Below are 16,193 nucleotides of genomic sequence, written 5' to 3' on the forward strand. Positions count from 1 at the left end.
TTGTATTATATTATGCTGTCTGTTCTGTTCTTCATCTTCTTAGGTAAGCCATTTTACGCTTTTAGATTTGTTTGTTAATATTAGTAGCTTCTAGTAGCTTCATCTCTCCAAGCATCTACATTTTTTCTACACTTAGACACTCTCTATCTCTCTACTTCCAGATTTATTTGTTATTTTTCTGATGTTTCACTTTCTGCTTTTTGATTTTTAAGATTTTTTCTTCTATACGCTTCAATTTATCCCTAAGTGTTTTCTGAATATTCTCTCAATAGTCTCTGATTATTTCAATATACTTCGCTTTGATTTCTTCATTTCGTCGATTTTCTCCGTCTGTTCCCTGATTTATCTTCAAGTGTCTTCAAATTTCTCATAATTTTCCAGATATAGTATTTTTTTCAGATCATACTTCTTTTCCTCCTGTAAGGTTACAGATCTCTGATATTTAAGCACCGGATTTTTGCATTTTTAAATATGATTCGGAATTTTGTTCTCTGCCCAATGCTCTTCCCTCCTCTGTGCTAGGTTTCACAATTTAATACACTTGTTTTTATGCCGTTTTTTATTGTTGTACTCTTTTTCATATTTTTTTTAATTTTTAGTCTCATAAAGATGTATGCAGTTGGATATCAACTCTATTCTCTTAATTTCTCAAAACTCTTATCTGGCTCTGCTTGTTTGTTCTCTTCATATTGACCATGATTTTGAGCTCTTCTCTGTTCTCTAATTTCAGCCTTGCACATTTTTATCTTTCCTCCCATTACTTTTCTCTTTGACCTCTGTTTTTTGTTATTATTTCTTGACTTTCTTCACCATTGATTTCTGTGATGTTTGACATTGTTTTTTTTGTTCTTTGTTTGCCACTCTATATTATTCAACTATGTTGCTTTATTTTTTCTGCTTATATACTCATTTTGTTCCGCTTTCTCACGATTGGTTGTGCTTTAGATATTAATTTAAAGTCATTTTTTATTCTATGCTTTGCATCATTCTCTCTGTTTTTATGTTGTATAAATGATCTTATGCTATGCTTTACTTTATGCTAATTTTATTTAAATTTTTGCAAAATAAATTGATTGTCCGTTTCATTATCTGAACCTGAACCAGAATTGAGACACAAAGTATCCCATTCGAACACTCAAAAAAAGTACCGTTTGGAAATTGATAAGTGGCTCAATATCTGATAACTCTATTGGCCATCCAAATATCCAAATAAAATTTATGTCGGTTTTGGTTTCTAAACCTGGTCTGAATCGAGACGCATTTTGTATCATTATGACACAGAAAAATGTCTCATTTGTTCTGTACTACTAATTGTCTTATTCGAACACTAAAAAGTGTTTCATTTAATCACATTAAACTGTCCTATGCTTACACTGAAAAGTTTTTCAACTTGGACACTGAAAACTACTTCATCCGCGCAAAGAAAGGTTTCCCATTAGGACATAGGAAAAGGTCGAATTCCGATTCTGAAAAGTGTCTAATTAAAATACTGAAAAGTGTCTCACTTCAACATGCCCAAGTGTCTCACTGGAACATTGTTCTCGTTCTTTCTCCACAGCTATGGGAACTGCTGGTCCTAGGCAAACTATTTAATCCGGATACAGAAAAGTTTCCCATTAGGACACAGGAATGTGCCCAATTTAGACTACTAAAAGTGCCCCATTCGAACTCTGAAAAGTGTCTCACTTCAACTGTGAAAAGTGTCTCACTCGGACATTGTTCTCTTTATTTTTCCACAGCGATGGGAACTGCTGGTTCTGAGCACACTATTTCATCCGGACCTAGAAAAGTTTCCCATTGGGACACAGGAATGGGTCCAATTCAGACTCCTAAAAGTGTCTCATTCGAACACTGAAAAGTGTTTCACTGCAATATTGTCAAGTGTCTGACTTCAACATAGAAAAGTGTCTCACTCGAACATTGTTCTTTTTCCTTTCCACAGCCATGGGAACTGCTGGTTCTGAGCAAACTATTTCATCCGGACAAAGAAAAGTTTCCCATTAAAGCACAGGAATGGATCAAATTTAGACGTTTATAAGTGTCCCATTCTCGAAAAGTGTCTCACTTCAGCATTGACAAGTGTCTCACTCGTGTTCTCTTTATTTTTCTACAGCGATGGGAACTGCTGATTTTGAGTAAACTATTTTATCCGGACACTGAAATGTTTCTCATTAGGACACAGGGATCGGCTGAATTTAGACTCTTAAAAGTGTCTCATTCGACCACTGAAAAGTGTCTCACTTCAACATTGAAAAATGACTCACTTCAACAATGAAAAGTGGCTCACTCGGATATTGTTCTCTTTCTTATTCCACAGCGATGAAAATTGCTTCTCCTGAGCAAACTATTTCATCTGGATACAGAAAAGTTTCCCATTAAACACCTAGAAGTGTCCCATTCGAACGCTGAAAAGTGCTTCACATCAACATTGAAAAGTGTCTTACTCGGATATTGTTCTCTTTCTCTTTCCACAGCGATAGGAACTGCAGGTCCTGAGCAAACTATTTCATCCGAACACAGAAAAGTTTCCCATTAGGACACAGGAACGGGCCCAATTTTGACTTTTAAAAGTGTCTCATTCGAACATTGAAAAGTGTCTCACTTCAACATTGACAAGTGTCTCACCCGGGAATTGTTCTCTTTCTTTTTCCACAGCGATGGGGATTGCTGGACCTGAGCAAACTGTTTCATCAGAACACAGATAACTTTCTCATTAGGACACAGGAATGGGGTCCAATTAACACTCTTAAAAATGTCTCATTCGAACACTGAAGAGTGTCTCCCTTCAACATTGACAAGTGTCTCACCTCAAAATTGAAAAGTGGCTCACACGGACATTGTTCTCTTTCTTTTTCCACAGCGATGAAAACTGCTGGTCCTAAGCAAGCTATTTCATTTGGACTCTCAAAAGTGTCCCATTCGAGCACTGAAAAGTGTCTCATTCCAACATTGAAAAGTGTCTCACCCTTCTCTCTCTTTCTCTCTTCCACAGCGATGGGAACTGCTGGTCCTGAGCCGGCTAAAGTGGGACGTCTCGACCGTGACGCCGCTGGACTTCCTGGAGCTGCTCCTGTGCCGACTGCCGATCGAGAACAAAAAGTGTCACGACATTAGCATAGAGAAGGTGCGGAAGCACGCGCAGGCCTTCATCTCCCTAGCGGCGAGGGGTAAGTACCGGGTTCGAAACCCTTTTCTTTATGTTTCCTACAGCCGAATCGAAAAATTGCATAACGAACGACCGACGACGTGGTGGCGATGATGAACGTTTGTAATTATTACGTGACGATCGAAGCAAGCGAGGGTTTGCTTGCGTCCCATGAATACGAATCGCGGTAGGCGGCGACGTCCAGTTTATGAGCATAAATATTTGAGCATAGCTCGTTTTGCGTCCTCTCTCTCGCTTCGTCCCTTGTGTCGCCTCCGAGAAGATGAAGAAGAGCTGGCGGAAGAGGCGAACGAAAAGGTTATGAATGAAACCTGTCAGCTGAGTCGGGCCTCGCCGGAGATTGCCTGGCTGCATTCCACGAAGTGATTGATTTATGTTAATCGATGCATTGCGAAGTGATGACCTGCTTGGGATGGTTACGTTAACAGGACTTCCAAGAATTCGGCAACAGCTTAAGGGGTTCATTCCCGATCGCGGTCACGATCTATTATTGCTAATTATTCTAAGCTCTGTTTCCGCTCGAACCAGACCGACAGGTTGTTTACTCGGTGGATGGGACAACCCCAAACAACTCAAACAAACAAACCGCTTGTTTCGTTCTCAATGAGCTGGAACTTATCAATGGGGCCTAGCTCCTCGTGACCTTGACTATCAACCGGATCGATTAGTATTCCCACGAGTCGTCGGTTTTTGTGCGATTGATCTGCGCGCTTGTGCGCGTTCATCGATCGCTTCCCTCTCTCGCGCAGATTCTAGAGATATTCAAGGCCACCTCACTTCCCAATGGTTTGGAAAGCGGACCGTTCTCGGCCGCTGCGCTTCCAAATCGATTTTTCTCGAGTGCAACGACTCCACAGGAGTCCTAAGAGACGATCCGTCATCCTCAAAAAACTGCCTCCATCATCGATCTTTTTTCCGTGGGTCCTAACGACCAACAACGACGGGGAGACGTCGATTGTTGCAACTTTCTTGCAGGTACAAGTAAATGGTTCGACAAAAGGGATCTCGCAATTGCTGGACCGTGCTCATTGTCCGAATCTCGGCTTTCAAACACAATTCCAAACGGATTCGAATGAGGTGCCGGCCGAAAATTATGAATAAATAAATAACGCCGCAAATAAAGGGAACCATTTGACGAAAATGAATGATTTGCTCTGGGGCTGGCTACCTCGGCCGGCTTCACATTCAGGGGCGCGCGAGTCATTTGATCACTCGATTTGTTTGATTTTTTTTCTCGATTCATGAGGGACAAAAGAAATTCCTGAGGTCTGGGGCTGATGACGGCAGGAGGGAGGATGACGGTGATGGTGCACAAAAAGGATCAAATTGCAACCGCTTTGTGGGGAGTTGTGCTGCGTTTCGGGGGGCTAGAGGTTTGCGATTTGTTGAAGTTTGGACCGCACGGATCACTTGTTGCGACGACGACGACGGACTTCGAAATGCCATTGGCCCGAAGTCGGATGCTGGATGTGGGTTCGACCTTGATGGACGTATTTTGACGTATCAATTTGTGGGATGGGACCGGTTTTTTTTGGGTTGGATTAGCGATATTGGAAATTTTTGAGGTTATGACACGAAAAATTTCTAAAGCTATTGTCCTATTTGGTCGTAGCAAATACTGTCTCATTTCGTTATTGGAGATTGTCCCATTCGGACAATTACAGTGCTTCAATCGAACTCTGAAGAGCGACTCATTGAAACACAGAAAAGTGTCCCATTCAGACACTGAAGAGTGTTCATTTCGAAGACTGAATAGTGTCCCATCCGGACACTGAGAAGTGTCTCATTCAGACACTGATAAGTGTCTCATTCAGACACTGATAAGTGTCTCATACCGACACTTGCAATAGTGTCCCATCTGGACATTGAAGAGTATCCAATCCGGACACTGATAAGTGTCTCATTCGGATACTGAAAACTGTCCCATTCGGACATTGAAAAGTGTCCCATCCGGACACTGAGAAGTGTCCCATTTGAGCACTGACAAGTGTCTCATTCGGACACTGACAAGTATCTCATTCAGACACTGATAAGTGTCTCATACTGACACTTACAAGTGTCCCATCCGGAAACTGACAAGTGTCCCATCCGGAAACTGACAAGTGTCCCATCTGGACACTGACAAGTGTTTCATTCGGATACTGAAAAGTATCCCATTCGGACACTGATAGGTGTCCTATGAGGACTCTGACAAGTGTTCTTTCTGGACACTTGCAAGTGTCTCATTCGCGTTAAATGAAGGGTTGCTCATTGAGTATTCCAGATGACAACAGAAAAGAGACTCTTACGAAATGATGCCATGAACTGTAACCCAAAACGATAATCAAATCTCATAAAACCGTACGTACAATAAAACCCCTGGCCCAATCAATAGCCCAGATCAAAAGGATTCCTCGCGTTTCAATGGTTGGTGGACCCCACACAGGCGCTCCGAAACGAGCTCGTGGGTGATCGCATCCGTCGTCAATTCGCGGTGGCAGTTTTTACTGACTGGATCCTCGATCGAATTACGAAATGACGGGGAATAAATGGGCGCTTTTTGATGCGCGATTCGGTAGGGATCTCGAGGCGATGCCGAAGACGACGACGACGACAGAAAGTGGACGGCTTCAATTAGGCAGAGATGTGCAATCTTCTGTGAAGATTGAGGATTGGGAGGAGATTTTTAGAGTCCTCACTCGACCTTGATTATCATCTAATGAAATCATGTGGATTTCTCTCCGAAATTCGGCAGGATTTTTCTACAAAATTCGGAAGGATTTCTCTCGAAATGGTGGAGGATTTTTCTCCGAAATCCTGGAGGATTTCTTTCTGAAATCCGGAAGGGATTCTCTCCGAAATTCGGGAGGATTTCTCTCCGATAGCCGAGAGGTTTTCTCATCGAAATCCGAAAGAATTTCTCTCCGGAATTCGAGAGGGTTTCTCTCCCAAATCTGAGAGGATTTCTCTTAGAAATCCGAGAGGATTTCTCTCCAAAATCTGAAGGATTTCTCTCCGAAATTCGGAACGATTTCTCTCCCAAAATCTGGAAGGTTTTCTCTCCGAAATTCGAGAAGATTTCTCTCCGAAATCCAGGAGGATTTCTAACCGAAATCTCGAAGGGTTTCTCTCCGAAATCCGGAAGAATATCTCTCCGAAATCCGGAAGGAATTCTCTCGTAAATGCGGAAAAAAATCTCTCCGAAATCCGAGAGGATTTATCTCCGAAATCCGAGAGGATTTCTCTCCGAAATCCGAGAGGATTTCTCTTCGAAATCCGAAAGAATTTCTCTCCGGAATTCGAGAGGATTTCTCTCCGAAATTCGTAGAGGATTTCTCTACGAAATCCGGAAGGATTTCTCTCCGAAATCCGGAAGGATTTCTCTCCGAAATCCGGAAAGATTTCTCTCCGAAATCCGGAAGGATTTCTCTCCGAAATCCGGAAGGATTTCTCTCCGAAATCCGGAAGGATTTCTCTCCGAAATCCGGAAGGATTTCTCTCCGAAATCCGGAAGGATTTCTCTCCGAAATCCGGAAGGATTTCTCTCCGAAATCCGGAAGGATTTCTCTCCGAAATCCGGAAGGATTTCTCTCCGAAATCCGGAAGGATTTCTCTCCGAAATCCGGAAGGATTTCTCTCCGAAATCCGGAAGGATTTCTCTCCGAAATCCGGAAGGATTTCTCTCCGAAATCCGGAAGGATTTCTCTCCGAAATCCGGAAGGATTTCTCTCCGAAATCCGGAAGGATTTCTCTCCGAAATCCGGAAGGATTTCTCTCCGAAATCCGAAAGGATTTCTCTCCGAAATCCGAAAGGATTTATCTCCGAAATCCGAAAGAATTTCTCTCCGAAATCCGGAAGGATTTCTCTCCGAAATGCGGGAGGATTTCTCTCCGAAATGCGGGAGGATTTCTCTCCGAAATCCGAGAGGATTTCTCTCCGAAATCCGAGAGGATTTCTCTCCGAAATCCGGGAGGATTTCTCTCCGAAATCCGGGAGGATTTCTCTCCGAAATCCGGGAGGATTTCTTTCCGAAATCCGGGAGGATTTCTCTCCGAAATCCGGGAGGATTTCTCTCCGAAATCCGGAAGGATTTCTCTCCGAAATCCGGAAGGATTTCTCTCCGAAATCCGGAAGGATTTCTCTCCGAAATCCGGAAGGATTTCTCTCCGAAATCCGGAAGGATTTCTCTCCGAAATCCGGAAGGATTTCTCTCCGAAATCCGGAAGGATTTCTCTCCGAAATCCGGAAGGATTTCTCTCCGAAATCCGGAAGGATTTCTCTCCGAAATCCGGAAGGATTTCTCTCCGAAATCCGGAAGGATTTCTCTCCGAAATCCGGAAGGATTTCTCTCCGAAATCCGGAAGGATTTCTCTCCGAAATCCGGAAGGATTTCTCTCCGAAATCCGGAAGGATTTCTCTCCGAAATCCGGAAAGGATTTCTCTCCGAAATCCGAAAGGATTTCTCTCCGAAATCCGGAAGGATTTCTCTCCGAAATCCGGAAGGATTTCTCTCCGAAATCCGGAAGGATTTCTCTCCGAAATCCGAAAGGATTTATCTCCGAATCGAATTCCGAAATCCGAAAGGATTTATCTCCGAAATCCGAAAGGATTTCTCTCCGAAATCCGAGAGGATTTCTCTCCGAAATCCGAGAGGATTTCTCTCCGAAATCCGAGAGGATTTCTCTCCGAAATCCGAGAGGATTTCTCTCCGAAATCCGGGAGGATTTCTCTCCGAAATCCGGGAGGATTTCTCTCCGAAATCCGGGAGGATTTCTCTCCGAAATCCGGGAGGATTTCTCTCCGAAATCCGGGAGGATTTCTCTCCGAAATCCGGGAGGATTTCTCTCCGAAATCCGGGAGGATTACTCTCCGAAATCCGGGAGGATTTCTCTAAGAAATCCGGGAGGATTTCTCTCCGAAATCCGGGAGGATTTCTCTCCGAAATCCGGGAGGATTTCTCTCCGAAATCCGGGAGGATTTCTCTCCGAAATCCGGGAGGATTTCTCTCCGAAATCCGGGAGGATTTCTCTCCGAAATCCGGGAGGATTTCTCTCCGAAATCCGGGAGGATTTCTCTCCGAAATCCGGGAGGATTTCTCTCCGAAATCCGGGAGGATTTCTCTCCGAAATCCGGGAGGATTTCTCTCCGAAATCCGGGAGGATTTCTCTCCGAAATACGGGAGGATTTCTCTCCGAAATCCGGAAGGATTTCTCTCCGAAATCCGGAAGGATTTCTCTCCGAAATCCGGAAGGATTTCTCTCCGAAATCCGGAAGGATTTCTCTCCGAAATCCGGAAGGATTTCTCTCCGAAATCCGGAAGGATTTCTCTCCGAAATCCGGAAGGATTTCTCTCCGAAATCCGGAAGGATTTCTCTCTGAACTCCGGAAGGATTTCTCTCCGAAATCCCGAAGGATTTCTCTCCGAAATCCGGAAGGATTTCTTTCCGAAATCCGGAAGGATTTCTCTCCGAAATCCGGAAGGATTTCTCTCCGAAATCCGGAAGGATTTCTCTCCGAAATCCGAAAGGATTTATCTCCGAAATCCGAAAGGATTTATCTCCGAAATCCGAAAGGATTTATCTCCGAAATCCGAAAGGATTTCTCTCCGAAATCCGAGAGGATTTCTCTCCGAAATCCGAGAGGATTTCTCTCCGAAATCCGGGAGGATTTCTCTCCAAAATCCGGGAGGATTTCTCTCCGAAATCCGGGAGGATTTCTCTCCGAAATCCGGGAGGATTTCTCTCCGAAATCCGGGAGGATTTCTCTCCGAAATCCGGGAGGATTTCTCTCCGAAATCCGGGAGGATTTCTCTCCGAAATCCGGGAGGATTTCTCTCCGAAATCCGGGAGGATTTCTCTCCGAAATCCGGGAGGATTTCTCTCCGAAATCCGGGAGGATTTCTCTCCGAAATCCGGGAGGATTTCTCTCCGAAATCCGGGAGGATTTCTCTCCGAAATCCGGGAGGATTTCTCTAAGAAATCCGGGAGGATTTCTCTCCGAAATCCGGGAGGATTTCTCTCCGAAATCCGGGAGGATTTCTCTCCGAAATCCGGGAGGATTTCTCTCCGAAATCCGGGAGGATTTCTCTCCGAAATCCGGGAGGATTTCTCTCCGAAACCCAGGAGGATTTCTCTTCGAAATCCAAGAGGATTTCTCTCCGAAATCCGAGAGGATTTCTTTCCGAAATCCGGGAGGATTTCTCTCCGAAATCCGGAAGGATTGCTCTCCGAAATCCGGAAGGATTTTTTTCCGAAATTCAAAAGGATTTCTCTCCGAAATCCGGGAGGATTTCTCTCCGAAATCCGGGAGGATTTCTCTCCGTAATCCGGGAGGATTTCTCTCCGAAATCCGGGAGGATTTCTCTCCGAAATCCGGGAGGATTTCTCTCCGAAATCCGGGAGGATTTTCCGCCGAAATTCAAAAGGACTTCTCGCCGAAATTCTATTGAATTTCTCGACGAAAAGAATTTCTCGACGAAATCCAAAAGGATTTCTCTTCGATTCATTCTAAAATTGGACAAAAAGCTCCCATTCTAATGGAATCTCTTCCAGCTTCGATCCCGAAAAAATGTATCGGTAAAACCACAATCAAAAATGTACCCATATTCGATTGTCCGACCAGCAATGTCCCTGGGCCGACTGGCAGATCCAATTTCTGCGGGTTGCCTGCTTGCATTCCAAAGGATACGTACTGTCGTGGTCGTTGGCCGCCTGCCCTACACCATACCCTCAACCCAACGAATGCGACGCTGGACACGGACACTTCTCAAAACCGCAAAAAGAGGATACGAAGTAAATTAAAAACCGGTCACATATTCTCCGACATTGGGGGCTCTGAGAAATCTGCCTTCCCCGTCATCCCCCAGTGCAAAACCTGCGAAAAATTCCTTCGATCCTTTATCCCAAATTTGAGAATGAATCTGCGCCTTTCTTCGCCTCGAAATTCGATTCGTGGGCCCGGTGGGGGTAGAAGAGCCGCGCGGAAAACTTCATTCATTGAATTTAAAATTTATTGCCCTCTGTGCACTTTTTGCTCGGGCTCCGCTACATCGTCTCGTCTCGGGCTTGTGAATTGTCATTGCAGTCGGAGTTTACCGTCGTGGAAGCAAATTTCGGGCTTAGTTAAGTTCAGTTCAGTTTCAGTTCAGTTTCAGTTCAGTTTCAGTTCAGTTTCAGTTCAGTTTCAGTTCAGTTTCAGTTCAGTTTCAGTTTAGTTTCAGTTCAGTTTAGTTTAGTAATTTTGCAACTCATGCTATATGATGGTTTTGTATGATAGAAAACAGGTTCCTGCGATGAAAATCTACAAAAAGTCGATTCCCGGCCAACTTCGATCCCGAACGGTATACCCAAAAAACGCGGGCGGCCATCAGATTGTATCACGAGTTTTCCGTTCCACCCGTTCCATTCCATGGGAAGCCGGTTCTTCCGAGCCGTTTTCTTCCCGGTAAAGTGTGTGCGAATATTTAAAACAATTACAAACGGTCCGAAATATGACGACGGAGAGCGGACGAGTCCATTATCGACCGGGTACGAAAAATGTCATCTCGCGGCTGCTGCGGCCATATCTTATCGCATCCGAGGTCCCCTCGGTCATAATTACTCGGACTTGTTCTTACTCTTTCCACTGTTTGTCGTTTGGGGCCACTCTAATGTCCTCGGCACTTTTTGCACAGAATTGCCGAGCTAATGTTGCAGCAGCAACATTGTAGAGGCGCACGTCTTTCATCAGTGCTGGAAAAGTTCGCATCACGAAGCAGCTCACGAGTGTATACCAACGCATAACAAACATCACAGACTCGGGATCTGGCTAGGTGTGAGTAAGCCCGCACCCGTCTGCTCGGGAGAACATGTCAAATGAAGTAGCAACAAGCTCGCGAGCGTTTACTCGCGAGTAACCGAGCAAGGTGTGATTTATTATGGTTTTGACAGACAAATTAATTGTATAACCATCATATCGACAGTAAACTACTCGTTTGTAGTCAAAAGTCCTTGAAAACCATAAATCTTGGAGGGTAAGCAGCTTTTTTCCCAAAAGCACAATATGACTCTGAGCAGCTTCGAACACGATCGCGAATCACTTTTAGCTTCAGTTACTCGGGAGTCGACAGATGCGAGTAAGCCAGCGCTCTGACGCTCAGGAGCGTTTGGTTTTGTTTTTGTTCCAGATCAGATGAAGCGTTCGCCACTTTCCATCACTGTCTTTCATACAATGTTGCAGCCGGTGGTCATACAAGGGGCGATTGACAGTTCTGTAATTGCCCATCGATGTCCGGGCAGGTTTCTCCCCGGCGAAATCATCAGATTACCACCGCCGTCGCCGCCAAAATCGAGACAATGTACCATCAATATTTAAATTGATCTCCGCCGAGGGACGCTTTTGGCGTTTTGGTATGCGCCTGCTGTGCACCAGAAAATTAGCCGGACCATAAATTAGCCCCTCGTTGTCCCCCAACAACGCTGAATCGTAGCAAGCCAAGACCCGGCGTAGTTATGACAACGCAACGGCCTGTCCTCCATCACCCATTGCAATAAATTATAAAAGAAGTCCAATCGAAGAATCGGCAACGCACAGCGACGACGGTCGGAGAATATCAATCTGATTTCGAGGAGCTGATAAGGGAAATTGAAATCCGAGAGTACCGGACCCCTCAGATTGAGTCAGCAAACCAGACGCTGCAAAACAAGGCCGAGATGGTGCGTGCGCAATTCAGGATATTCGTTCGAGCTTCATTGTGGTCAGGAAACGAATGGGGCTTTGATTTGCATAATACCCCGTGAGGGTGACATTAGTCAGGATTTAGCGGTGGCCTTCGTAAGTCAACTTTCCCGAAGGTCTCCCTGAACTGCAGAGGAGATAATCGAGGGACCGATTATCACGTTTTTCTAAAAGATAGTCATTGCACTAAGTAGGCAATTGCAGAGCTGTCAGTCAGCAGAGTTTACCACTTTATTGGTTTCTTTGAATGAAGGTCACACTTTCGTTTATATGAAACTCGGACTAATGTCAAAAATGTTTTGAATCAGTCTAATTTAGACCAGCCTAATTATGGATTTGTTTGAACAATCTTGAGCTATAGGGTTCTGCACTATTTTGAATATGCATGGAGTTTTGACGTTTACTAGCCTTGTTGCTTACAAATTTAATGAAAGAGGGAATGATTTTTTATGCAGAGCCCCATTCTAATGCTAGGCCTGCCTAGATTTTCGAATTCTGTTAAATTTGTTGATATTGCATTAAGAAAGCATAGTTAAAGTCGGTGTTCATGGCTATCTTGATGGTCCCTTGAACCGCAGTTGCACTGATTTAGTATTATTGGGGCCTTTCTTAGTCTAATGATAACGTCGGCGACCACAAAGCAAAGCAATGCTGAAGGTGTCTAGGTTCGATTCCCAGTCGGTTCTAGATCTTTTCATAAAGGAAGTTTCTTTGACATCTCTGGGCATAGAGTATAATCGTAAATGCCATACCAAGCTCTGCTCCATTAAGGACGTAATGCCAAGAAAACGAACCTTCCAAATTCGATAGGTTTATTAAAATTACGCTCTTTTTAAAAGGCTCGACTTGCACTTGTTGTCTGTTGAGATTTTTGTACAAACTTCCATGACGGTTTCTATAAAAACTTCCATATGGACTTTTGCTTACGCTTCTGTGAAAATGTATGTAGCGACTTCTACAGCTACCTCTGAAGATATTTCTGTGAAGAAATATGTAGAGATTTCTGAAGGAAACTCTAAAGAGACTACTGTGAAGACATCTGAGAGAATTCTACATATACTTCTAAAGCGATTTCCCAAGTAATCACTAGTCCTTAATTCGCCTTTTTGTTTGGTCTTATAGTGCTATTATACGGCTTGTCAGCTGTACAATAGCACTATATTAGCACGCAGGCTGAACTAAAGTGCTACTTGGGTTATGTGCAAACCTCTCTTGAGAGAGACCTCCTTAGAGTCCATTGACATTTCTATGAATACTTATACGAAAACTTTTTTTTCGATATCTTCAGGAACTTTTGTGGAGACTTCAATGACGAATTTGTATAGACTATGTGTTTTTAGGCCGCATTAAGACTTCTCTAGAGACCACTACAGAGAACTTTGTGGAGACTTTTGCGGAGATCTCTGTAGAAACCACTATGAAGTTTACACTGGATATCTCTATGAAAACCTGTGGAGAATTTTGTGAACAACGAACATATACATTCGTGGATGTATGTCTCAAGTTTGTCTATCTTGAGCTTAAGCTTGAGCTTGATTGCTAAGCGTGGTTGCTACTCCAGTATCGCCAGATCAGCTGCATTTGCACAAGGAATCAACCAGATGACTGCTTTGGATTAACAGGCACCTTCAGTGTATAAGTGCTGGTGATCTATTTTTAGGCGATAATGGCGCCTGCCACGAAAGAATGCAGACCAATAAGAGGAAGGGGGGATCCTTTTGAATTTCGAAGAGAAATCCTCTCGAATTTCGAAGAGAAATCCTCTCGAATTTCGAAGAGAAATCCTCTCGAATTTCAAAGAGAAATCCTCTTGGATTTCGGAGAGAAATCCTTCGGGATTTCAGAGAGAAATCCTTTCGTATTTCGGAGAGAAATCCTTCCGGATTTCGGAGAGAAATCCTTCCGGATGTCGGAGAGAAATCCTCTCAGATTTCGGAGAAAAATCCTCACGGATTTCGAACAGAAATCTTCTTGGATTTCAGAGAGAAATCCTCTCGGATTTCGGAGAGAAATCCTCTCTGATTTCGGAGAGAAATCCTCTCGGATTTCGGGGAGGAATCCTCTTGGATTTCGGAGAGAAATTCTCTCGGATCTCAAAGAGAAATCCTTTCGGATATCGGAGAGAAATTCTTCCGCATTTAGGAGAGAAATTCTTTTGAATCTCGGAGAGAAATCATCTCGAATTTCGGTTAACAATCCATTCTGAACTTGAGGAGAAATCCTCTCCGATTTCAAAAGAAAAATTCCTCTCGGATTTCGGAGAGAAATCCTCCCGGATTTCAGAGAGAAATCCTCTCGGATTTCGGATAGCAATCCTCTCGGAATTCGAATAGCAATCCTCCAGGATTTCGGATAGAAATCCTCTCGGATTTCGGATAGAAATCTTCACGGATTTCGAAGAGAAATTCTCTCGGATTTCGAAGAGAAATCCTCTCGGATTTCGAAGAGAAATCCTCTCGGATTTCGAAGAGAAATCCTCTCGGATTTCGAAGAGAAATCCTCTCGGATTTCGAAGAGAAATCCTCTCGGATTTCGAAGAGAGATCCTCTCGGATTTCAAAGAGAAATCCTCTCGGATTTCGAAGAGAAATCCTCTCGGATTTCGAAGAGAAATCCTTTCGGATTTCGAAGAGACATCCTCTCAGATTTTGAAGAGAAATCCTCTCGGATTTCGGAGAGAAATCCTCGCGGATTTCGGAGAGAAATCCTCTCGGATTTCGAAGAGAAATCCTTCCGGATTTCGGAGAGAAATCCTTCCCGATTTCGAGAAAAAAGAAAGGAAAGGAAGAGAAATCCTTTCGGATATCGGACAGAAATTCTTCCGCATTTAGGAGAGAAATCCTTTTGAATCTCGGAAAGAAATCATCTCGGATTTCGGTGAACAATCCATTCGGAATTTCGAGAGAAATCCTCTCGGAATTCGGAGAGAAATCCTCTCGGATTTTGAAGAGAAATCCTCTCGGATTTCGAAGAGAAATCCTCTCGGATTTCGAAGAGAAATCCTCGCGGACTTCGGAGAGAAATCCTCTCGGATTTCAAAGAGAAATCCTTCCGGATTTCAAAGAGAAATCCTCTCGGATTTCGAAGAGAAGTCCTCTCGGATTTCGAGGAGAAGTCCTCTAGGATTTCGAAGAGAAATCCTCTCGGATTTCGAAGAGAAATCCTCTCGGATTTCGAAGAGAAATCCTCTCGGATTTCGAAGAGAAATCCTCTCGGATTTCGAAGAGAAATCCTCTCGGATTTCGGAGAGAAATCCTTCCGGATTTCGGAGAGAAATCCTTCCCTTCCGGATTTCAGAAAGAAATCCTTCCGGATTTCGGAGAGAAATCCTTCCGGATTTCGGAGAGAAATCCTCCCGGATTTCGGAGAGAAATCCTCCCGGATTTCGGAGAGAAATCCTCCCGGATTTCGGAGAGAAATCCTCCCGGATTTCGGAGAGAAATCCTCCCGGATTTCGGAGAGAAATCCTCCTGGATTTCGGAGAGAAATCCTCCTGGATTTCGGAGAGAAATCCTCCCGGATTTCGGAGAGAAATCCTCCCGGATTTCGGAGAGAAATCCTCCCGGATTTCGGAGAGAAATCCTCCCGGATTTCGGAGAGAAATCCTCCCGGATTTCGGAGAGAAATCCTCCCGGATTTCGGAGAGAAATCCTCTCGGATTTCGGAGAGAAATCCTCCCGGATTTCGGAGAGAAATCCTCCCGGATTTCGGGGAGAAATCCTCCCGGATTTCGGGGAGAAATCCTCCCGGATTTCGGAGAGAAATCCTCCCGGATTTCGGAGAGAAATCCTCCTGGATTTCGGAGAGAAATCCTCCTGGATTTCGGAGAGAAATCCTCCCGGATTTCGGGGAGAAATCCTCCCGAATTTCGGAGAGAAACCCTCCCGAATTTCGGAGAGAAATCCTTCCGGATTTCGGAGAGAAATCCTTCCGGATTTCAGAAAGAAATCCTTCCGGATTTCAGAAAGAAATCCTTCCGAGTTTCGGAGAGAAATCCTTCTAGAGTTCGGAGTGAAATCCTTTTGAATTTTGGAGAGAAATCCTACCGGATTTCGGAGAGAAATCCTTCCGGATTTCGGAGAGAAATCCTTCCGAATTTCGGAGAGAAATCCTTCCGAGTTTCGGAGAGAAATCCTTCCAGAGTTCGGAGTGAAATCCTTTTGAATTTCGGAGAGAAACCCTCCCGAATTTCGGAGAGAAATCCTTCCGGATTTCGGAGAGAAATCCTTCCGGATTTCAGAAAGAAATCCTTCCGGATTTCAGAAAGAAATCCTTCCGAGTTTCGGAGAGAAATCCTTCTAGAGTTCGGAGTGAAATCCTTTTGAATTTTGGA

The 16,193-nt window shown here is 44.1% G+C and overlaps 1 protein-coding gene across 4 annotated transcripts in view; it reads left to right on the plus strand.

The window, feature by feature from the left end:
- Window positions 1-16,193, plus strand: part of LOC5573724 (G1/S-specific cyclin-D2) — a 180,101-nt gene that overhangs the window by 100,664 nt on the left and 63,244 nt on the right. For all 4 annotated transcript variants that reach the window (XM_021839238.1, XM_021839237.1, XM_021839239.1 and 1 more), the window contains one exon: window positions 2,993-3,167. In XM_021839238.1, the coding sequence (XP_021694930.1) occupies window positions 2,993-3,167 (175 nt within the window). The remainder of the gene's footprint in view (window positions 1-2,992; window positions 3,168-16,193) is intronic.

Source organism: Aedes aegypti, chromosome 1 (genome assembly GCF_002204515.2).
Source record: "Aedes aegypti strain LVP_AGWG chromosome 1, AaegL5.0 Primary Assembly, whole genome shotgun sequence".
Taxonomy (NCBI): domain Eukaryota; kingdom Metazoa; phylum Arthropoda; class Insecta; order Diptera; family Culicidae; genus Aedes; species Aedes aegypti.